The 24,976-nt window shown below is 41.5% G+C and overlaps 1 protein-coding gene across 2 annotated transcripts in view; it reads right to left on the reverse strand.

Annotated features, from left to right (window-relative positions):
* Positions 1-11,436: 11,436 nt before the first annotated feature.
* LOC125297893 (NACHT, LRR and PYD domains-containing protein 12-like) overlaps positions 11,437-24,976 on the reverse strand; it is a 37,875-nt gene continuing 24,335 nt past the window's right edge. The window contains exon 14 of one of the 2 annotated variants that reach the window (XM_048248447.1): positions 11,437-12,552. In XM_048248447.1, the coding sequence (XP_048104404.1) occupies positions 11,978-12,552 (575 nt within the window). In that variant the 3' untranslated portion in view covers positions 11,437-11,977. Of the gene's footprint in view, positions 12,553-23,662; positions 23,837-24,976 lie in introns of those variants that run through there. The other variant, XM_048248448.1, reaches the window with a different exon arrangement.

Genomic DNA, 24,976 nt, shown 5'->3' on the forward strand with positions numbered 1-24,976 from the left:
CCCCTTATAATAAAGTTGGTTAAGCTTAATTAATATATTAGTAATATATAACTATCAGTATGGGGGACCCTTATAATAACGTTGGTTAAGCTTAATTAATATATTAGTAGTATATAGCTATCAGTGTGGGGCCCCTTATAATAAAGTTGGTTAAGCTTAAATAATATATTAGTAATATATAACTATCAGTATGAGGGACCCTTATAATAAAGTTGGTTAAGCTGTATTCATATATTAGTAATATATAACTATTAGTCAGACGGTGAAGAGACCAAAACTGGCTTATCACATTTATTCCTTTAGGAAAAGTTAAAACAAAACATGCCTTCAGACACTGGCATACATAAAACAGCATCTGCACAAGCAAAATAAAAAGAAGTAGTTGAATGGGCTATATTAGCCTACATGCATCAGATATTGCATTCTGTGCACCTATGCACTAGGCACTTTTCCTGCTATTTAGGTTGCGGCTATTTTACCCATGTGTGCTCGAGGGTGTTCTGTCTGGGAGGGTTTGGAGAGTATTTTTTGTGTGTAAATGTTGTGCTGCGTTTGGGGCTGGGGGGATGAGAGTGTGTGTGAGAGTAAGAGAGAGGGCGGGGCATATAGGGGATGTTTGTCGGGACTTATTTTCCCAATAATGACCGGCATTCTATACATTATCTTTACTTACTTACATATACATTACTTAGATGCATCTGTGACCTATCATTATGTTCCTATATGCCAGTCCTTACACTCTTAAAACAAACGTGTTGTCCCTATCTGAACACAGAGATGTGTTAAAAAATGTGTTGTTTTCAAAACAATTGTGTTATTTTCAACACATTGTGTAACAAATAAAAATAGGAAACAACACAAACTGTGCTGTCCCTATCTGGACACTGAGATCATGTGTTAAAAACAACACAAGTTGTGTTTTACTGTGACATCAGAAAGGCAAGTCCATCATGATGAAAATCAATGAATGTCTCTGGCTTAGGCATGAATTTTTATATATTTTTTCTCTTCCTATCACTTATTCTCTCTGTCTCTCTCACTCTCACTTTCTAGCTGGTCAATGGCATTGCATGTTTTTCATAGTTTAGGGGGATGGGACCTACTGTGTGAGGTTGAGGAGGATGGGCAAGTCATTTTCTAAGGTATGAAGTAACGGTTTGGATCGAAGAATTTAGAACAGAGCAGAGTGCTCGGTTGGACCCAGAGAGAGAGAGGGAGTCCATGGGCTTTTCTCAAAGTCAAGGATGGGTCCTTCAAAGCCACTCTTTCAAGGATGTTACGTCATCAAATCTCGCCAAGCACTGTTCCAATGTCAAGGGTGCTTTACAATTCTATCAAGTACTGAGTCTTTAGTTCTGAGATTTTTGAGGATGCATGTGTGTATCCTCTGCATGTTTGGAACACCCACAATCCTGTGCGCACACATGATTTTTAATAATGCACCTACAGCTTCCTGCACATTTGCTAGTCTGTTCCATTGTGTGTTTTCCATATGATAGGAAGAAGCCTTGCCTCGTCTGTGAAGGATTCGACTTGGCAGGACTCGTTCTACCAAGCACAAATCCTTGACTTTGAGAAAAGCCCCATAGGTCATGGTGATAAGGAACAGGAAAAGACCTTGACCAAGATTCATTAAACTGCATTTTACTGCATATTACTGTACTTTACTGCAGCAATGCAGTATTTTGGACATGAAAATACTACTGTAGGCTACTGCACTGTAGCCTAGTAGCCTATAACTTGCACTTGCACTTCAACAAAAAAGTTATTTTTTGTAAGGGGATATTCCACCATTTGGGGAATTTATGCAAATTAGCGTAGCAAACGTGCTCACCTACATCACGCACAGCGTCGACGTGTCTCGTGGTAGTAGCCTTCTTCTATTTTCATTCAGGAACAGCGGTCATGTTGACTGTTGTGTGGGCTGTGTTGGTTTATCTACGTCTGGTTAATCAACAGAGATATTTGTGTTCATGAGAACGCCGGAACACACATCCTAAATATTGACGAAACTACCCAGATCAGATATATAATGTTATTTGATGGCCAGACTCTCTCAAAGCACTCGGCAGATATCATGAACATCATCAGATAGCTTCGTGAGGTTTTTTTTTCTAACATTAGTGTTCAAAACCCTCAAAAGAGAAAAACATGTAATTGAATATAGGAAAGTTCCTTGATTACCAATGTTAACCCTCTCTGTGGGATCTCCATCAATGCCCCCCCAAAGTATAACAGTATATTAAGAGGCAAACTCTCTAATAAGGCCCAGTCACACGGCTGGCAATTACTGCAGCTTTCTGGCAAGACCGAGTCTGGGAACGTGAGTGTGTGTGTGTGTGTGTGTGTGTGTGTGTGTGTGTGTGTGTGTCTACTAGCTGATTGGTTTTATACGATCAAATGGAATCTCACCCTGTCTGCTCTTCTGCATCGAAGGAGAGACTGTGTGTGACTTGCAGATGAAATCACAAACTAAAAGTAACATTTGTTAACTACAATACATTCTATAGGCCTACATAACTAGCCAGCAGCACGTGTAAAATTAGGATGTGTTAATGTTCCCATCAACTGTTGATGGGACATTTAATGTTGAAACATTTGTTGTAATGCCAATATTAACACTTTATTTACATGCAAGGTTATAAAACTGTGGTGAAACAGGTTTTCGTCATAATAACTAAACCGCACACACACACACACACACACACACACACACACACACACACACACACACACACACAATGGCCTCTGGCATTAGCATTTCTGAGAAATAAAACAACATGAAATCTGATAAATAAATTCCTGTGCTATGAATGCATTCCTCTGCCTTGTGTCTGTGAGGTTCATAGACACACTCTCCGTCCTATCATTTGCAAGGATCTGAAGTCTCACACATCGACCATGAGACAGACCTCACACGGCACATGCTCTGACACGTATTTGCTTCCTCCTAATGTTATAATTTAGTTACTAAATACAATTGAACTGACAATGGAATCTGGTAATTTTGTACAGTTTACAGGTTACACATGCATGTGACTTTTCAAGATGCCAAAGTGCTCTGCATCAAAACAAGTGCACAAGTTCAGATTCACATATGGCATGGAATTTTTTAGTTGTCTAAGAATAACTGAACAACCAAACTCATTTCAGTTATCAACACATCTTGCTTTCTGCCCGGTTTTAGTAATTTTAGCTGACACTTTTATCAAAAGCAACATATGATGTATTGACACTTTGATTGACACAGGCTGTATACTGTAGTTCACCTGTTAGAGACTGACTGAAACAAAGTAAGCGAAGCAAAGATGGGGAAAAAGGGGATAGTAAACTCCATACGGTCTGGTATATAAATACCACAATGGATGGATTACCTTCTTCATGAACATGACCTAGAGAGAGAAAAAAACGTGCAGTTTTGTAATCCAAGAGGGAGATGACAGAGAGATGGGCCTTCTTAGGTCAAGACAAAAAAGGTCTTCCCAAGTAAGAGAAAGATTCGTGAGCCAGATAGTACAGTAGGTATTTAAAAATGCGTAGGTGTCCCTGCAAATTAATAGATAATTTATTCACAGGCTTTCATTTTCATCCTGTCCTAGTATTCATATATTTTCCTCATCTCCACAGGAATCTCACAACACCGTGGTCAGTCCATGTGATTTTGTCCCACAGATTCAAAGCTGTTATTCTAAAGGCATAATGCAGGTTATTTGCACCATCTTATTTTCAATAACTTTCCTCCATTCAATTTCTAGAGATACAATATACAAAATAAAAAAACAGATATTGAGAAATGATTACTTTGTATGTACCTACAAAATATCATACTGCAAGTACATGACATGTTATTCTCCTGATTAAATAAGGTGCATCACATTCAGTCAGATCTAAGCCTAATATAATATTTCGCTTCACATTTATGTATTAAGCAGACAATTTACTCCAAACCGCAAGTATAAATGCCCCCTTCCCCCCAAGTAAATTATGATTAAAGCTCTGTGCTAGAACATCATGTTACAAATGAGCCAAGGCATTTTTCTTTATGGTTTCTTTTACGGTTTCCACAACAATATAATGTGCAGGTGTGAAATTAGTGTTGAGCCAAAAAAAAACATTATCGCTGCTGCAAAAGTTGAGCCCAAAACCCTTAATCTTGAAGTAAACTGAAATACTTCTCAAAACTCATTTCTAGTGAATGTTTCAGACCCAGTTAATCACTGCTATTTAACTGGTGCATCAAACATGCAAAAACATATGGGTTTTCCTTATATTTCCTCCTTCAAATTCCATCTTTCATCAAAAAACTAACCCCATCTACCCTCATATAACCCCATCTACCCTCATATAACCCCATCTACCCTCATATAACCCCACGTAAGAATGAAAGATAGAACTTGGAGGAACTAGTGTAGGGTGTAGGGTGTGTGTGGTTGTGTGCTTCAAAGAGTCATTTCAGATTTTTGACATTTTATGCTTTCAGGTGCAGCGAAGCGGTTACCCACCCGACACGAACCAAGTAGTCTAACACACGCACTAAAGCACAGCTGAAACAGGCATGTTTTTATCTCTCTTTCTTTTGTCCAAGGCTTTGAACCGGTTCATGGAACGAAAACAAAAACCAGAAACGTTTGATGTTTTGCTAGGAACAGAAACAAAACCAGAAACTTTACTTTTTTTTATGTTCCGGAACAGAATCATTTATCTAAAATAATGATAACCGGTTAATCCCGTATTTTTTGGTTCTGCTTTGCTGCATGTAAATACCGGGGCGGTGGTAGTGTAGTGGTTAAGGAGCTGGGCTAGCGTGCAGTATCCTGAAAGTTGTCGGTTTAATTCCCAACTTCCACCGTTGTGCCCTTGAGCAAGGCACTTAACCCCAAGGTGCTCCGGGGACAATGTAATCCCTTGTAATATAGCTGACATATGTAAGTCACTTTGGTCAAGAAGTGTCTGCTAAATGTAATGTAATGTAATGTAAAATACCTAATAGTCCAAATATTGGTTTAGCAATTGTGCAGGATATCACATTTATTTGTGTTTATGATTATATTTAAATTTATTGGCAGACGATTTTGTCGGAGCCTGGGCTGCCTACAGAAAATGTTTTTTTTTTACAGTGTACTCACAGAATGGGCAGCTAGCGGTTGTGAGGGGATTATTGCTGAATGTGACAAAAAATGTTATGGAATTGAACATTACTGACTGCACCTTTAAAAGAGAACAATGTGTAATTGAATATGGGAGCCAAAGTTCCTTGATTACCAATGATAACCCTCTCTGTGGGAGCTACATCATAAAAGGCCTGGTCATAAAAAGGCACTCAATCAAATGTTCTTCTTCAATCCATGATGTTTATGGAAAGGCCCATGTCCCTCCCCAATATTCAACTATGCTTAAAATGCAAATATTTGTACACATTACACATTATCACTCACCGCTTTCTGAAACAATCACTTGCAGACAATCTCAAACTAAATGTAACAACAAACTAAATGTAACAATTGTTAACTAGAATAAATTGTATAGCCAGCAGCCCGTGTAAAGTTAGGATGTACTTATGGATAGGACTTATTTGTACTACTCTTATGCTACTGTTACTACACTGCAATTGTACTGTTACTGCACTGCACATAACTATACATACTGTACATATCTGTCTATACGGTTCGGATATGTATACTGCTGTGACATCTTCACAGGATGTGTTAATGTTCCCATCAACTGTTGATGTGACATTTAATGTTGAAACATTTAATGTTGTAATGCCAATACTTTATTTACATGCAAGGTTATGAAACTGTGGTAAAACAGGTCTCCGTCATAATAACTAAACCACACACAAACATTTCCAGTTGGCTTCTGGCATTAGCATTTCTGAGGGGAAAAAACAACACAAAATCTGATAAATAAATTCCTGTGCTCTGAATGCATTCCTCTGCCTTTTGTCTTTGAGGTTCATAGACACACATGCCATCCTATCATTTGCAAGGATCTGAAGTCTCACACATGTGAAACACTATCATGTGGGGCACCCTGGCATGGGATAGGTACAACTTGTAGACAGTACACCCAGTACCATACCTGTCAACACTCCCGTTTTTCCGGGTTTCTCCCGTATTTCAAGGTCATCTCCCAGCACCCTCCCGTTTTGTTATTTCTCCCGGAAAACTCCCGTAATTTGCATGGCTATCAAACTTCATTTTAAAATCATTGATGCATTCAGGTTGCCAGGTTGTGTATGAAATACACCCTACACATACACGATCACTTAGTTTCAATTTCAACCGTTTTGTCATAGGCTAAAACCTGGCAACCCAAAACCCAAATAAGGAAGCGGGTGCCGACTGCGCAGCCTGAGTCTCGTCGTAAGCAAGCTGGCTAGTTGAATGGCCTACTCCAGAACTAGCTGTTGTGAAATTGTTGGGAATTTAATTGATTAACACATCACATAAACTGTTATTGAGTGTTGTGGATACACTGAACTTGTTCCCTCGTAACCAAATCTGACAGCAAGCAGCTTTGGAGTTTTAGAAGTAGGCGAAGTAGGCTGCAGGCAGGCTGGTGGATACATAACATAACTGGCATGCGTAAGGTAATGGTAAGGTAAAAGCAGCGACCGAAATGCAGTGTTGAAACACGTGTATGAAACGTATTAAATATGCAAACACATATCCGATATAAACACTGTATGTAGGGGACAGGACCATTGCAACGTCTCATTTGTGCACAAAACACAAAAACATCAAATGATGATGACTAATCAACAAAATGTCAGCATGTCAATCACCTGTCAAGGGGGAGAACCTCGATTTCTGATTTGACATGACGTATGGAAACTAGGAGGCCCTGTGACATTATGTATCGTATAAAGAACATGGCATCATGATTTACTGTAGACTTCAGATTGTACAAACTTTCTCAAGGGGGATAGCCTGGAAAATCCAGACCCTGGTTTTCTAGAAAGATCAAGGGTCTGGCCACGAATAATGAAAATGGCCCAACTCAAGGGGCATCACCAAGCATGCATTTGAAAATCTCACTGCACGCAATTGGATCACACTACAACAAATGTTTACTGACTGATTCCGGACTTTGATGCAATTGGATAACACTACGACCAATGTTTACTGACTGATTTGTTGCAGCGATGTCATCATCTGTTTAGTTCGCCTCATGGCCCGCCCGCCTACAGTATATCAGATACACCGATGTGATTGGTTCCTCGCGATGCAAGGGGTAAAAGTAATGTGCATCATTACTGCCAGAGTGTCTCTCAGGGACAATTCAATTGTGCTTTCTCATGAACTCTGGAATTTCCAGGGTACAAGGGGGACAGGTTATCTACAGATACCTTTGATTCACTCTACTGCATTGGGGTGTATGGCCAGACTTTGTCAGGCTGTGTCCATTGTCAGTACTTGTGAATTAAAACTTTGTGATCAACGGCAGCTCTCTTGAGTCTCAGCGTGTCTTCTTGGATCAGGTTGTACCAGAGTGCTATTCTTAATTATTCAGAGTGCTAATTAGATTTTACATTGAGCAGCTATTGTAATCTTGCTTCAGAGAGGCCTGTCCCCTCTGCATGTCACAGCACTTAGTTTAGTTTGGACCCAAACATTCCTAGGCTCTAAGCAAAATCAAATGGATGCAAAGTGGATGAATGGAAACGGCTGGTAATGACTTTTCAAACGTCATTCAGCTGTTTAAGCGAGACGTGGCCAGTGTGCTGTGGAGCTACACTGAGGTGGTTACTACCAGCATCCATGGGGAACCTGTGGAGTCAGTGGATGAATACAAGTATTTGGGCACAACCTTTGAGTCTGCTCACTGCCAACACTGAGCTAATTCTCAAGAAATGTCAGAGATGTGTCAGTGTGTGTCAGTGTGTGTGCGTGTGTGTGTGTGCGTGCGTGCGTCGCGTGTGTGTGTGTGCCAGCCTGATTTCCCCTCATAAGATTTTATCAGTCCCTCTGCTGTACATGTTTCAGATTAACAGATGAAGGCTGCCATTTTCTTACTTTATTTTCAGCAAGTCCTCACATCTCCACCTACAGGTAGATGCATGTACATGTTTCAGTTTGGTATTTTTCCCCCAAAGTGTTCTGATGAATATGCTTCAAATGAACAGGGACCAGAGACTATTCTGGAACACTTCTCTATTCCGGGAACACATCTTTATTTATTCACTTTATCTCTTTTTTACCACTTCTCACAAGTAGACATTTTGTCCACACAGTCATTGACAGGTGAGATATAGTGATGTACACATGCCTGATTAAGGAGAAAATATTGTCCCACATACTCCAGTTATTTTGTCAAAGAGCAAAGTGTCAGGTGCATTTACTGTAGGAAGGCAAATATCTACAGGAATGTCACCAATTACCAACTGTCCCGTATTTCCAACCTCTTACGTGTACATGTACTGTTTGTGTCACTTAATATTAATTTCTATACAAACCAAGATGACGGATTCCTAAAGAAACGCAAGCACCCATACCAAATATATATACATTTTTATACATTTACAGCAAATATCTGTCCATTTTACAAAACCCTGGCTGTGTGTAGTGTGACTGACGGTTCCCAACCAAAAGAGATTAGTACTACAAATAACCTGTCACTCAGACGCAAGCCTCTTGTCAGGGGATTCACATGTACCTGTGGGTAATGCACACTCATGTCCAAGTAATGACCAAAGGCGAATACAGCGTAATAAAATGGCGTATCTCAATAATCCACTGGACACGGATCAGCAGCCAATCGGCCACATTTGCTATTAGCGAACTGACAAAGGTCATGTGCATCAAAAGCCCTTGTCCTTTGGGAAAAGGGGAATTATTGTCTTGCACTTTTTTGAGGTCACGAAAGTGTGTGACAAATAGGGTTGCAAAATTCCGGGAATTTTCTAAGTTGGAAACTTTACATGGGAATTAACGGGAATATATGGGAATTAACTGGAATAATCGGGAATTAATGGGAATAAACTGGGAATTTTTAATATGGCAAGTTAGTCTATAACAGGGAACTTAAATGTAGTGGACAAAAGCCTATCTTGCAGTCTAATATTAGTTAAAACAACCTGATTTAATGCAATTTCAGTCAAATTTCTACCCTGCACATTTGTCAATCACATGCATACAGCAATCGACATAGGCTGCTAGACATAAAGGAAATCTATGGTTCGTTTATATGCATGGGGGAAAAATGTTCCAACCAATCAGATTTTGTTGTTGAGTGGTGTGGTGTATCTTGGGCAGTTCAGTGTTGCTAGTTTAGCACGCTAGTAAACCATAGGCAGAGAATGGGATTCCCGCTAGCATGCTAGCTAGCTTTGTATGCTAAGCTAAGCAAAATACGAACATACAAATCATACTGCTTATTACGAAACAAAATGTTAATGTTTGTATATGAAACAGTTTGTATGAATTACCTGAGTACTGAGGATAGTCAGTCTGCTATCTGGACTTGATTTATCTAACACCTGCTGCCAGTGGATGATGCATACTGTAGAGGAAATGTGTTGAGCTGAAGGAATAAATGCAGTATTGGTTTCAAATCTGCATCTCAAAAAGGCAGTGGACACCCTACTATTTCCTAAAATAACACACAAGGCCAATACACCATTACTTAGTCATCTTTATTTATTTGTATGTAATTTTAAATCAAATGTAGTTGCTTTTTGTTGATACACACATATAAAAGTAAAATAACATTTTGACCAATTGCATATTTAATTTATTATTAAAATCAAAAAATCTCTCTCACTCACAAGTGTATCGGAATGTGAAAAAGTCTCTGCAGCAACAAACTAAAGTCAAATGACGGTGGATTAACACTCCCAACCCTGAGAAAACTCATCCACTCTTACTCTATCTACATCTGTTTAATCTTCACATAACATACATTAGATTCAAGTTCAAATTGTATGAACAACACTATTACTAAAGTGGTTTAACACTCCCAGCCCTGAGAAAACCCGTCCACTCTCACACCATCTTTATAATCTCCACATAACATACAGCAACACACAACATTCTGGGTTCAAGTTCAGATGTCATTGTAAGAAATTCAACACACATGTTCTATCTGATATATGACATGTTTGGTGTGGTTGGAAACTTGGATAAACAACTTGCTGAAAATATGTCGTGTACACGATCAATTACTTAAAGACAAAAAGGACAAAAAATGAAAAGGAGCATTAGAGAGAAATGTGTGTGTAAGGGAGAGACATGTGTGTGTAAGGGAGAGACATGTGTGTGTAAGGGAGAGATATGTGTGTGAGGAAGAGAAATGTGTGTATAAGGGAGAAATGTGTGTGTAAGGGAGATAAATATGTGTGTGAGGAAGAGAAATGTGTGTGTAAGGGAGAAATGTGTGTGTAAGGGAGATAAATATGTGTGTGAGGAAGAGAAATGTGTGTGTAAGGGAGAAATGTGTGTGTGAGGAAGATAAATGTGTGTGTAAGGGGGAGAAATGTGTGTGTAAGGGAGAGATATGTGTGTGTAAGGGAGAGAAGGACAAATGAGGGATGAAACATAAACATGGCAACTGACAAAGTTGTTGGGGCAGCCGTGGCCCACTGGTTAGCACTCTGGACTTGTAACCGGAGGGTTGCCGGTTCGAGCCCCGACCAGTGGGTCGCGGCTGAAGTGCAAGGAACCTAACCCCTCACTGCTCCCCGAGCCCCCTGTTGTAGCAGGCAGCTCACTGCGCCGGGATTAGTGTGTGCTTCACCTCACTGTGTGTTCACTGTGTGCTGTTTGTGTTTCACTAATTCACCGATTGGGTTAAATGCAGAGACCAAATTTCCCTCACGGGATCAAAAAAGTATATATACTTATACTTATACTATATAAACAAGAGAAGGGATGATGCTAAAGAGAGGAAACACACACACACATAAACAGAGAGAGAGAGAGAGAGAGGGAGAAAGAGGGTGAGAGAGAGGAAGCAGCTAATACAGAGAGCAAGGACAACAGAAGGAGAGATGATCTTACACACACTCAGAATCCACCCAACACACACACAAACACACACACAGAGACAGACAGACAGACAGACAAACAAACACACACACGTACAACAATGTAAGGGGAGGAGGGAAAGGATGATGCAGGGCAGATATACATGTATAGAAACACACACACACACACAGAATCCACCCAACACACTCACACACACACACAAACACACACACACAGAGACAAACAGAGACAGACAAACAAACACACACACACACACACACACACGTACAACAATGTAAGGGGAGGAGGATATACATGTATAGAAACACACACACGCACACACACACACACACACACTCAGAACCCCCAACACACACACACACACACACACACACACACCACAGAATCCCCAACACACACACACACACACTCAGAATCCCCAACACACACACACACACACACACAGAGAACCAGACAGAGACAGACAAACACACACACACACACACACACACAGACAGACAAACACACACACTCACATGTCCAACAATGTACAGTAAAGGGAGGAGGGAAAACAAAGGGAGGGATGATGCAGGACAGACATATGGACACACACACACACACACACACACACACAGAGAGACAGACACACACACACACACACACACAGACAGACACACACACACACAATGTAAGGGGAGGAGGGTTTGAATTTTCCCTTGGGGATCAATAAAGTATCTATCTATCTATCATCTAATAAAGGGAGGGATGATGCAGGACAGACATATGGACACACACACACACACACACACACAGACAGACAGACACACACACACACACACACAATGTAAGGGGAGGAGGGTTTGAATTTTCCCTTGGGGATCAATAAAGTATCTATCTATCTATCATCTAATAAAGGGAGGGATGATGCAGGACAGACATATGGAAACAGACACACACACACACACACGAACAGTGGGTGTGTGGCTCTCCTCTCCTGCGGGATTAGGAGGTCATGTGATCTGGCAGAGGGACACTGAGGAGTTATACACCCTAAACCCAGGATAGAGGGGCTCAGTGAATGTGGAGTGGAACGTGTGCAGGTGGGCGAGTGTGTTAGAGGAGACGCTGTAGAAGGACAGAGTGCCTGCTGACCAGTCCAGGTACACTCCTACTCTGCTGGAGCGGGAGGAGGGGGCAGGTATGGCAGTCTCCTTATAATTGTGCCAGACAGAGTAACTGTTACTAAAGCACTGCAGTCTCCAGGACTTGGCATTACGTCCAAACACGCAGCTCTCCCCCAGCCTCCCCTTCCTCTCTCCCAGCCTCCCCTTCCTCTCTCCCAGCCTCCCTTTCCTCTCCATGCTTTTATAGGCCACTGCTATATAAACATGACCACTCCACTCAGCCTCCCAGTAGCAGCGTCCAGACAGACCCTCTCTACACAGCACCTGAGGGTAGGAGTCAAATCTCTCTGGGTGGTCAGGATACGGCTGCTGCTCACTCCCACATGTCACCTTTCTGTTCCCCTCAGAGAGAGAGAGACGTCTGCATGCTGTGTTTGGGTCCAGTGTGAGCTCACAGGCATCTGCACACAAGAGGAGAGGAGAGAGGAGAGAACATCCTCATCAGAACATGGGGTAGGAAAGGACATGTTTATAACACACACTCTTACACTCTCTCTCTCACACACACACACACACACAAACACACACATGTACAAAAATGTAAGGGGAGGAGGGAAATAAAGGGAGGGATGATGCAGGACAGACATATGGACACACACACACACACTCACACTCACACTCACACACCACACACACACACGTACACTCACTAACATACACACACACAAACACACACATACACCCACTCACACACACACACCACACACACACACACGTACGCTCACTCACACACACGTACACCCACTCACACACACACTACACACACACACCACACACAAAGAAAAAAACAAAACACACACACACACACACACACATACACTCACACACACACACCCACTCACCACACACACACACACACACACACACACCACACAAAAAAAAAAACAAACACACACACACACACACACACACACACACACACACACACAAACACACACACATAAGGGGAGGAGGGAAATAAAGGGAGGGATGATGCAGGACAGACATATGGACACACACACACACACACACACACACGCACACATGTACACCAACTCACACTCACACTCACACTCACACACGTACACTCACTAACATACACACACACAAACACACATACACCCACTCACACACATACACCCACACACACACACACACACACCACACACACACACACACACCACACACACACACACACGACTGGAAAATCGCTATGCCATTCTGACCGAGGATGAGGAGCCCCTCCAGCCCCGAGACAACCATCCTGGTCCCTCCTCAAAGTCGGCGCCCCCCCGACCCCTCCTCCCCGGACCTCATCAACCTCCACCCTGGTCATCGGCAGTTCCATGGTTAGAGACCTCTGCATTCCCCATCATGTAGCGTCCCTCCAAGGTCTACTGCTTCCCTGGTGCCAAGGTCCTTGACATCCAGCAGAAACTCCCAAGCATCCTGGCCCGCCACACCAAGGTCAACAACATCATCGTATACGTGGAGCACTTAACGACATCAGAGATAAGCAGTCAGTAGCACTGCAGGAAAACTACAAAAACTCTCATCACCACCCTGATGGGCACAGAAAAACGCTTTGTCATCTCTGGGCCTCTCCCTACCTACAGAAAAGGTGCTGAGATGGTCCAGACTGTTCGATCTCCACACCTGGCTCAAACGCTACTGCGCTTCCTAAGCATCCCCTATGTCAACAACTGGGGCTTGTTCTGGGAGAGGCCCAGTATGCTGAAGCGTGATGGTCTCCACCCAAACCAACATGGAGCCAGGCTACTCTCTGACAACATAGCGTCCACACTGAGACATTGACATTCTGTAGAAAATATTACAGATTCACGCCCCCCAGGTATTGATTTGAATGGCATTATACATGTGGATGAGTCTGAGAATGTTTTCTGCAGGGTAACATACAATACTACTACCATAGATCAAGCTGTGTCATGCAATAGCATGACTTATGCTTATAGTTCTATTCCAACGTTGATTTCTACCCAACGTATAGTAAAAGGAAAAGACCAATTTAAAACTAGAAACCTAACAAATATTCTTTCCATACCTCAGCATATTCCTCAAAAGCCAGAGGCATTTTCAGCTAACATGGGTTTACTAAATATAGGTGCACTTACTACCAAAACCTTTGCAATAAATGATTTTATTAGTGAAAAAAAATTGGATTTTCTGTTTCTTGTTGAAACCTGGCTGACTTCAGACAGCGAAGCTGTTCTTGTTGAGACTTGTCCCCCAAATTATAATTTCTTCCACTCAATTAGACAAGGCAAACGAGGTGGTGGAATTGCCTCCATTCTCTCAAACAAATATAGTTGCACTAGAGTCAACTTTTTTGGCTAATTCGCTTCCTTTGAGTATATTGCCCTCACTCTGAAGGCTGACCCAGCTGTACTTCTATTAACCTTATACCCCCTCCTAAACTATGGACTGGCTTTCTCGACCAGTTTTCTGAACTTATGTCGCTCATCATCACTAGCTATGATCGGATAATTGTAAATGGCGACTTCAATATTCATGTCAATAAGACAACTGATGCTAAAGCCAGTAAGTTCCTTAATGTGTTGGACAGTTTAGAGCTAAAGCAGCATGTTACAGGACCCACCCACAACCTTGGCAACACCCTCGATCTAGTCATTTCCAGAGGGATAGAAGTCACAGACTTATCAGTAAATGATATAAATATGTCTGATCATCATTGTGTATCTTTTAATATTGTACTACATACTCCAAAAATTCATCCCTAAATTGCAATCAAATCAAGACTCTTGGACATTAGAGCAGAACAGCAGTTCATAGCTCTTATAGACTCCATAAATTTAGATATTTTACATCATCCCATTGATCAAATGGTAGAGGCTCTTAATCGTGAATTAGGCGCTCTGCTTGACAGAGTGGCACCCTTAAAGACTAAAAAAAAGGCCCTGTAGCAAACTGACACCTTGGATGAACGAAAATATCCATGATCTAAAAAATCATGTAGGAAAAGCTGAGAAAACATGGAGAAAAACTAAGTTACAGGTTCACCGTGCCATTCTAAAAGAAAAAATTGCAAATTATAATAGAGCTTATTGAATGAGAGGAGGAACCACTTCTCTAAGGTAATTGCTGAAAACAGTGGAAACTCTAGGGTGTTGTTCTCTACCATTGATAGGCTATTGCATCAAACACCTTTTGATACACTCAGTCAGGCATCCTCTCTAAGATGCGAAGAATTTGCAGACTTCTTCAAAAACAAAGTCATTTCTATAAGGGAGGCTATTGGTAACACAAGTAATATGTTTGATAGTACACCCAAAAACAGCCCCCAAAATTAAGGTCCTTTAGCACTATTACTCAATCTGAGCTTGGTAAAATTATAACTCAAACCGGCTCCTCAACATGTGTTTTAGATCCAATCCCTACTACATTCCTCAAAAAAGTATATGATGGCTTAGCTCCCTTTTTTTTTTTTTTTTTAAATACCTCATTAGAAACAGGTATATTTCCAACTGCTTTTAAAACCGCTGTTGTGAAACCTTTACTTAAAAAGTCAAATCTTGACCATACCAATCTGAGCAACTACAGGCCTATATCAAATCTATCGTTTTTTGAGCAAAGTACTTGAAAAGTTGTTTGCAATCAGTTAAATACCTTCCTCAACGAAAACAGTATCCTTGAAAAATTCCAATCAGGTTTTAGATCAAATCACAGCACAGAAAACGGCTCTAGTAAAGATAGTCAATGATCTCAGACTAGCTACCGACTCAAACAAAGTCTCAATCCTTATTCTTCTGGATTTGAGTGCGGCATTTGACACCATTGATCATAGCATCCTAATTCACCGCCTTGCGAAGTGGGTGGGTCTCTCTGATAATGCTCTAAACTGGTTTCAAACCTACATTACTGGCAGAGATTTTTATATCAGTCTAGGAGATCATGTATCTGAAAAACATGACTTGCCTTTTGGTGTGGCCCAGGGGAGCTGCCTTGGTCCCCTGCTATTTTCTCTATATATGCTTCCATTGGGAAACGTCATAAGTCAGCATAATGTAAACTTCCACAGCTACGCAGATGATACCCAATTGTATCTTTCTGTGGAGCCAACTAACCCAGATGGCCTTTGCTCCCTCACTGCATGCCTAACCTCCATTAATCAGTGGATGAGCAAAACATTTTTGAAACTAAATGATGACAAAACAGAGGTACTTCTGGTTGGACCATAACTAAAGCGAGATATTATTCTTAGTAATCTGGGAACTTGGCACACAAGGTCAAACCAAAAAGTAACAAGCCTCGGTGTCATCTTAGATGCAGAGTTAAGTTTTAAGCCCCATATCAGTAAAGTTACTCAGACAGCCTATTTCCACTTGAGAAACATTGCCAAAGTCGCGGCCCTTTTTTAACTCAACAAGATGCAGAAAAACTAATTCCGCCTTTATCACTAGCAGGTTAGACTACTGCAATGCACTTTTCACTGGTCTTCCCAAAAACATCTAAAGAAATTGGCACTCATACAGAACTCTGCTAGAGACTTTTAACTAAGACTAAGAAGAGAAACACATCACCCCTGTGTTGGCTGAACTGCACTGGCTCCCTATTTCCTATAGAATTGATTTTAAGGTTATGTTAATTACTTACAAAGCTCTGAATGGCATAGCACCTTCATATATCTCTGAGCTTTTAATATCTTATCAACCACAAAGGAAACTTAGATCATCCAATTCTAATCTTTTAATCGTTACCCAAAGTGCTCCACAAACAAAGTGGAGAAGCTGCGTTTATCCATTATGCCCCAAACTATGGAACACCCTGCCTCTGTACATCAAGCAGAGGCGAGTTCAGTAAATATTTTTAAAAAGATCTGAAAACATACCTGTACAGGAAAGCTTTTAGTTAACTCATCTTATCCTGTAGACTACATTTTCAGATTATTCTACATCTGCTACTATTGGAGGCAGCCAGCCAGAAGCAGATGGGCTCCCCTATTAAGTCAGGTTCTGCTCAAGGTTTCTTCCTGGAATATGGGAGTTTTTCTTGCCACAGTTGCCATATATAAAGTGCTTGTGGGGGGTAAGAGGGTTAAGGCTGCCAGTCTTATGGCGTCATTTTCTATATTTTTTGATATGTTGCTGAGTATAACATAAACAGCAAAGAAAAGTGATTGATAATGACTGACTGACTATTATTGTGTTACATGCTTCAAATGTAAAGCACTTTGAGCTGCATTCTGTGTATGAAAGGTGCTATACAAATAAAGCTTTATTATTATTATTATTATTATTAATACACGTACACTCACTCACACACACGTACACCCACTCACACACACACACACTACACACACACACACCACACACAAAGAAAAAAACAAAACACACACACACACACGCACATGTACACCAACTCACACACACACACACACACACACACACACACACACACACACGTAAAACCAACTCACACACACACACCACACAGATGTACACCCACACAGACACACATACACAGAAAAAAAACAAAGACACACACACACAGACAAACACACACACACACACACACACACAAAAAAAAAACAAACACACACACACAGACAAACACACACACACACAAATATGTCAACAATGTAAAGGGAGGAGGGAAAACAAAGGGAGGGATGATGCAGGACAGACATATGGACACACACACACACACACACACACACACACAAAGAAAACACAAACACACACACACAAAGAAACAACAAACACACACACACACACACACACACACACACACACACAAACACACACAAAGAAAAAACAAACACACACACACACACACATACATACACACACACACACGTGCACCCACTCTCTCCCTCTCTCTCACACACACACACACACACACACAGAGTAAGCAACAAACACTGTGAAAAACTAGATGTACCGCATAGCGGTACAAAATATGACCGCCGCTCAGTCCTGTACATCCGTTCCGCGAAAATAAATCACACTTCAATTTGTCTCCATATTTTACTCCATCCCCCACTCTTGAAACTTTTGTGTATGCTTGTTTGGCATGCCTGAGTGTGTGTGTGCGGCTGCACAGAAAGTACCCTACTGGTGCTGAAAAGGTGAATAGATTGTAGAATAGCCAAAGAAGATGTAGAATTGTTATAAAACCTTTAAAATCTCTAAACAATCACAAGTAGGGCAGTTCATCACAGTTCATCCATTGCAACTGGATTGATGAAAGGTCACTTACACCTGTAGGCTACATTGTATTTGGGAAAAGCAAAAGGTAAGGCATTTGTGAATGTTTCTTCTTCTACATAATTTATTTTAGTCATCTTTTTCAGTTCATGGTAATGGATGGACTTTGTTGTCAATGCATCAAATTAAGTAACAGTAGTCTGAAGCGTTATTGTTAATGCACAAATTAAGTAACAGTAGTCTGAAGCGAAATGCTGTTTTACATCTAACCAGTGGTGCAAATAACTGACATGTCCAAATGGGCCTTGATGAAATCGTCGCTAGACTGTTCATACACATTTTAGCGGGCCCAAAGTTGAAGAACTTTTGTCCGTTATTGTTAGTGCAAATATAGGCTGATTCATGTTCCCTTGCATTGTTTAACTGAGGTCCATGGCTAGTCTGGCTTTCATCAGACCAAGCTCAATCTTTTAAGAAATCAAAAAAATAAATAATGCGGGCAGATCAGGCTGGGTTCACCCAGCCTAGTCCATAGGCACCCGATATTGTTTAATTTTCGATTGAGATATATACAGCTCTGGCTATTCTAAATGCAAAATGCATCAGGGGAGTTATGACAAAGCGGTAACTAACAAACTAGATCTAATAGAAAGTTGTTAGCTTCCCTAAGCTGGGTAGGGATTATAAGGTAGGCCTATTGACAACATAAATTGTCAATAGGCTATGCTGGCGACACAAATAAAATCTCCTTTGGAAACCAATGGCTTCATGCCTTACAGTATCAAAGCGGACTTAAACTGTCATATCATGGCGAAAAGTTGTAATAACATTCAAAAAAGCTCCATGGTCAAGGAAAGCCTTGAATGAAGTAGCCACTTCTAAATGGGACCCACTACACAGTAGCTTAAGGTGTTTTGCTAAAGCAGCCATAATGAAATGAAGGTGTCATTGTTTGGATACTTCACACACCGCGTGCTTTTAATTTCACAGACTACAACTACCAAGCTGTAATCAAAGCACATCGATTCCCCTCTCACACCCTGCACGCACTTAAAACAAAATAAACAGGCGTCTCAGTCTCACGCATGTATAGGCAAAACTGTATCAGACCCGATTATAACGTTGGTAAAATCTTCCATTGCACAGAATGATTTTTGTAGCACGTGCAATAAATGACAGTCGAAAGATACAAACAGTGCTGCTATACATTTGCTTGGTATAACCGCATTTATAGTTTTCTACAAATGCAATAAATCAAATACCTCCATCACTCAACCAAACTACTTGTAACATTACCTAGGTCCTTATTGATATTACAAGATTAGCATTACCTGCAGTAAAAACCAAGCATGTCGATAAACATCCTCAGATTTATTTAGGCTTCAAGAAGAAATGGGAATTACACTTCATGTGAACATCGTCCTATCCTTATTAGATGTTCTCTCTTGTTGAAATTACAGTCCTTGTATGGAAGCGTCCATTGTTTTTCAACCCACTTTTAACTTCCAACAAAATTACGTCTCTCACTGCATCGATCATGCATCTAGTGGACAAGCGACTACTTCTGTAATACTGAAAATGCAGCCATGATGATGATGATGAATATTTATTTTGGCTTTCTTTTTAATCCTACTGATTTTCATTTTTTTACCGAGGGGGCAAATCACAAATGAGTGATTATGAGCCAGGTTGATGTGGGCCCTTGAGACCAACATACCATAAAAGATTCACAGAGAACTGTGTCTGCCCTACCCTCCTTTTAGGGTCCAGTCCAGCGGGGGGGCTGCAGATGAAAGCGAAAAAATGGCGGTTCCATGCTATCCATGTGGGGTTTATGCTCACCAAGTTTGTGTACCCGGTCTTTCAGTGTCCGGGAATCCTTGTTGGTGTGGATCACTAAATGTACACATAAATTATTTTATTGTAAGGCCCCCATGAACGAAAGTACACAAAACTTGGCATGCATTCAGAGGGTGTCATAATGATCCTACTCTTTTAATTTAGTGCAGTTTTGACCTTGTCAGCCAGAGATATTGAGATGAAAACACCTAATTTTGCTTTTAATTTTTAACTAGGTGGCGCTATACATGGAAAAATAAGTGGTAATGGGATGGGTTGACATGCCCCCTTAAGACCAACATACAAAAAAAGGTGGACCTCCTAGGCCCTACGGTTCTCGAGATATTCACAGAAAACTGTCTCCGACCACCTACAGGCCAGTTGGTGTATAGTAACATAAATTAATTTGTTTGTGGCCCCATGAGGCAATTCCACAAAACTTGGCGTGCATACATAGGGGTGTCATAATGATCCTACACTTCCAATTTTGTGCAGTTTGACTATGTTAGGTCACAGATACCTTCAATTACACCACCTCATTTTACTTTTTTTGTTTAAACTAGGTGGCGCTATATACATGAAATGAGTGGTTATGGAATGGGTTGACATGGCCCTTGAGATCAACATACAAAAAAAAAATGGTCCTCCTAAACCCCTCGGTTTCGAGATATTCACAGAAAACTGTGTCTGCCCTACCCCTCCTTTCGGGGTCAATTCAGCGGGGGCTACAGATCAAAACGAAAACGATGGTTCCATGCTATCCATGTGGGGTTACATGCCCACCAAGTTTTGTCTACCCGTCTTTCAGTGTCCGGGAATCATTGATTTGGGCATCACGAAAAGACAAAAAAAAAAAAAAAGACAAAAAAAAAAATCTGACTAAACCTATATGACCCCTTGCGGCCCGGCTCTTGTGGCAGGTCATAATAACACTCCATAAAACACCATAAAAGTAGGGAGTAGGGAAGATGAAGTCATGAGACAGAAAAGGTAAGAGGAGGAACACACACACACACACACACACACACACTGTGAAGCCTGGCTTTGCCGTCCCGTGAAGCGTTACACCTCTTCCTCCCTCTGCTCTTGAGCACTAGGCATGTTGCTGTTTAGAATAGGCCCATCTTGTCTATTGACCTGCAGGGGGAGTTCCGCTGGCTAATGAGGGGGCGTGGCTCCGTGTTAATCGGAATTCAGCCGGTGTCCTGCGGCCTCACTGACGCTCTCGGTTCTGCTCTGGCCCGACGCTGTGGAGGGCTGGCTGCAGCGATTCCCAATTGCCTTTTCTTTATGCACTACAAATACATTTTGCTGACACACATGACACTTTATTTTATCTTTTGTTGCTTCCAACTTACTGGCTTTTGTAAATATTTGTATATAAACTAAGGCCCCTATTTTAATGGTCTGAAACGGAAGTATCTTTGCGCAAAGCTCAAATAGCTTTGTGGGCGGATCTTAGGCGCTGTTGCTATTTTACCAGCGGGATAATGACTGTTGCGCCCGCCGCAAATCTAAAATGGGTTGGTCTGAAGTAGCTACATTACTCATGGGTGTAGTTTGGGCGTAACGTGCAATAAACTAATCAGAGTGGCATCTCACATTCCCTTTAACAACAGGTGCCCATTGTTATTATGATGGCGGATTTGTCGCAGCCAGTAGCTGTTCACAGCAAGGACTGTTCAGTTAGGAGCAGTTTCCTATTGATTTTTCTTTTTGACAAAATGTAAATACAGAAATGTCATACATAAAAGACATACTTTCCGATGTTTTGGGCTCACTCTAACTGAATCACTATGAATGAATAGTGATATTTTTGCAATGTTCTTCTGTCAGATAAGCTCTCCTCTCCCTGCTGCTGCTTGGGAATTTGGATTAAAGGGCATCGGCAGATGCAGTTCAACATCACGTCTCCTTAAGTCCTCTAATATTTCCTCATTTATGTCAACACATCGATGACTCATGGAAATGGCGTATATGCTACATTTATGCTTATTTTCCCACATCTTAACGGACACCCACCACAACAATCCCTCGTATTTGTATTTGTCCTTGTAATTATGTATGATTTGCAGAAATGGGAACTGCTGTGTCCGTGTATATGAGAGGAGCAAAGTGTATTGTGCTTTGTGCACACGCTACATTATGCCCAAGCAGGTGCAGCCGTATGCACTGTGCTTACCATCACAAATTTTCCTATATACATTTCTTCACACCAAGTTGACCTACTATAACTTCCTAACTGCGCAGTATCCCATTAACTGCATACAATACAATAATATTATTTTCTGTAAAGTAAAGTTTGTAAGCACGTTATCAAAATCAACTTAATGCACGCACAACTTTTGTTTGAGCAGGAGAGAGAATAACAACACATGGACACAGCAATTACAGAAATTGTAGGCTACTTGCTACTTTCTTTTACCATCTCTGGTTGCTGGTTATCAGTGCACAATAAACTGATTTAAGCTAATTCACTAACTCAAAACTTCAAGGCCATCATGGATATAAAACGTTTTTGAAAACAACGAAAGGATGGAGGCAGCAAAGGAGTAATTTCAGATGGGCAAGGTAGGCAAAATTGTGGTGCTTGTTAAAACATTAGCGTTACAGCTGGAAAAATGATTATAGGCTGATGTTAATGCTAACACGATGTTTAAAGCCATAAACAACCGTAAACAAAAACTAAAGGTAACTTTAGCCTATATAGGGCTGTATAAAGTTGTCCAAATGAATAGGTCATTATTAAGCGTTGTTGTAAAGATATTGCATGTGGATGTTGTACTGTATATAGGCTAGGTCACCAACACACAAACGAAACCGGGAAACGGACAAATATTATAACTGTATATATTATACACACACACCCACACACTCTCTGTCTCACCCACACACACACACACAAAAACACAGACAGATAGACAAACACACGCACACACACACACACACACACACACACACACACACACAGAGTAAGCAGCAAACACATTCAACACAAAGAAAGCACACACACACATTCAGTAAACACACACACACACACAGAGTAAGCAGCAAACACATTCAACACAAAGAAAGCACACACACACATTCAGTAAACACACACACACACACACACACACACACACACACACAGACACAGACAGGAAAAAAACACATGCTCAAATGCACCATAAAAGTATAGATGCGCACACACGCACACAGACACACACACATACAGCACACACAAACAAACAGAAACACAGCCATTAAAATGCATATGTGCATACACACACACACACACACACACACACACACACCCTACTTTGTGCACTTTTGTTGTTTTTCGGTCTCGTTCCACAGATAAATAACTGTCGTATTGTCTAAGACCATATGACCCTCCTGGACATCAGTGTAACGATCAATATTAATTTAACAGATTACCTGTGGATATTGTTTGTAACTCCACAAGCAAACAGCAGTGAGAGAAGTTCAATGCTGGTCTGCAGAACACGAGTCTGAACTTCAGGACTGCTTGGACACAACTGACTGGTCTGTGTTCAAAGACTCCTCTGCGGAGCTGGACAAGTATGCCGACTCGGTGACGGACTACATCAGGTCCTGCATGGACTTGTGTCTGCCTTCCCATACCGTCCGGTCCTTTCCCAACCAGAAGCCCTGGGTAAACAGCGCTGTTCGCCTGAGCCTGAGGGAGAGGACCGCGGCATTTATTTCCAACAACCCAATAAGATATAACAAATCAAGGTACACACTAAGAAGGACAATAAAAGTGGCTACAAAACAGTATGGGAATAAGTTGGAGAATGACTTCAGCGACTGTGACCCCCGTCGCCTGTGGAGGGGACTGCAGGCGATCACGGACTATAAAGCCACACCAGCTCTAACGGACACCCCCGCCTCGGTTCCGTATGAGCTAAATAAATTCTGTGCTCGTTTTGAGTCTTGCGACTCTAACCCGGTGGACGAAGGTGCACTTCCAGTAGGAGGAGACATCTTGTCAGAGGCTGAGGACAGCAAAACTTTTAAACATGTTAAACTTCACAACGCTGCCGGCCCTGATGGCATCCCATCTTGTGTGTCCCATCAGATGTCACAAGTTATACCACCATAGACCTCTGCCAACTTCAAACAATCTACTCAAGAAACAAACACAGTGAGCAGGAACAACGGGAACACACACACACACACACACACACACTAACACAAACAGACGGACACACAAATAGGAAATCACACACTCACAGACAAACATAGTCATAAAAGTGCAGATGTGCATGTACACACACACACACACACACACACACACACACACACACACACATACACACAGTAAGCAGCAAACAGAAACAACAGGGGTGGGTAATGCTGCACATAACTAATTTGTAGGAGTTTAGCAACAGACAGTAACCAAGTGGGCGGGACTTCATGTTGAAAAATGACCAAGATGACAAGAGGGCCAGGGCCTCCCCCTTGGTTCCCTCCCCCAACCCAGGCGAGCAAAGCTGTCCGTCAAGAGAGCGAGCAGAACTCATCTTGGAGAGTGTATGGCCCCCTAGTGGTTGTTTTGTGCACTCACAGCTGTTTTTTCTTCACTCACTGCTGTGTCTACACGTGTGCATCAATATTATTTGCTCGTGAGGATGTTTTATTGAGCTTGCGAGATATGGCACTATTATACCACCATAGACCTCTGTCAACTTAAAACGATCTACTCCAGACGCTGTCAGAGGAGGGCTGAGTCCATCATCAAGGATGCCAGCCACCCAGCTCACTCCCTCTTCTCTCTGCTTCACTCTGGTAAGCGCTACCGGAGCATTACCACCCA

Source organism: Alosa alosa, chromosome 7 (genome assembly GCF_017589495.1).
Source record: "Alosa alosa isolate M-15738 ecotype Scorff River chromosome 7, AALO_Geno_1.1, whole genome shotgun sequence".
NCBI lineage: Eukaryota > Metazoa > Chordata > Actinopteri > Clupeiformes > Clupeidae > Alosa > Alosa alosa.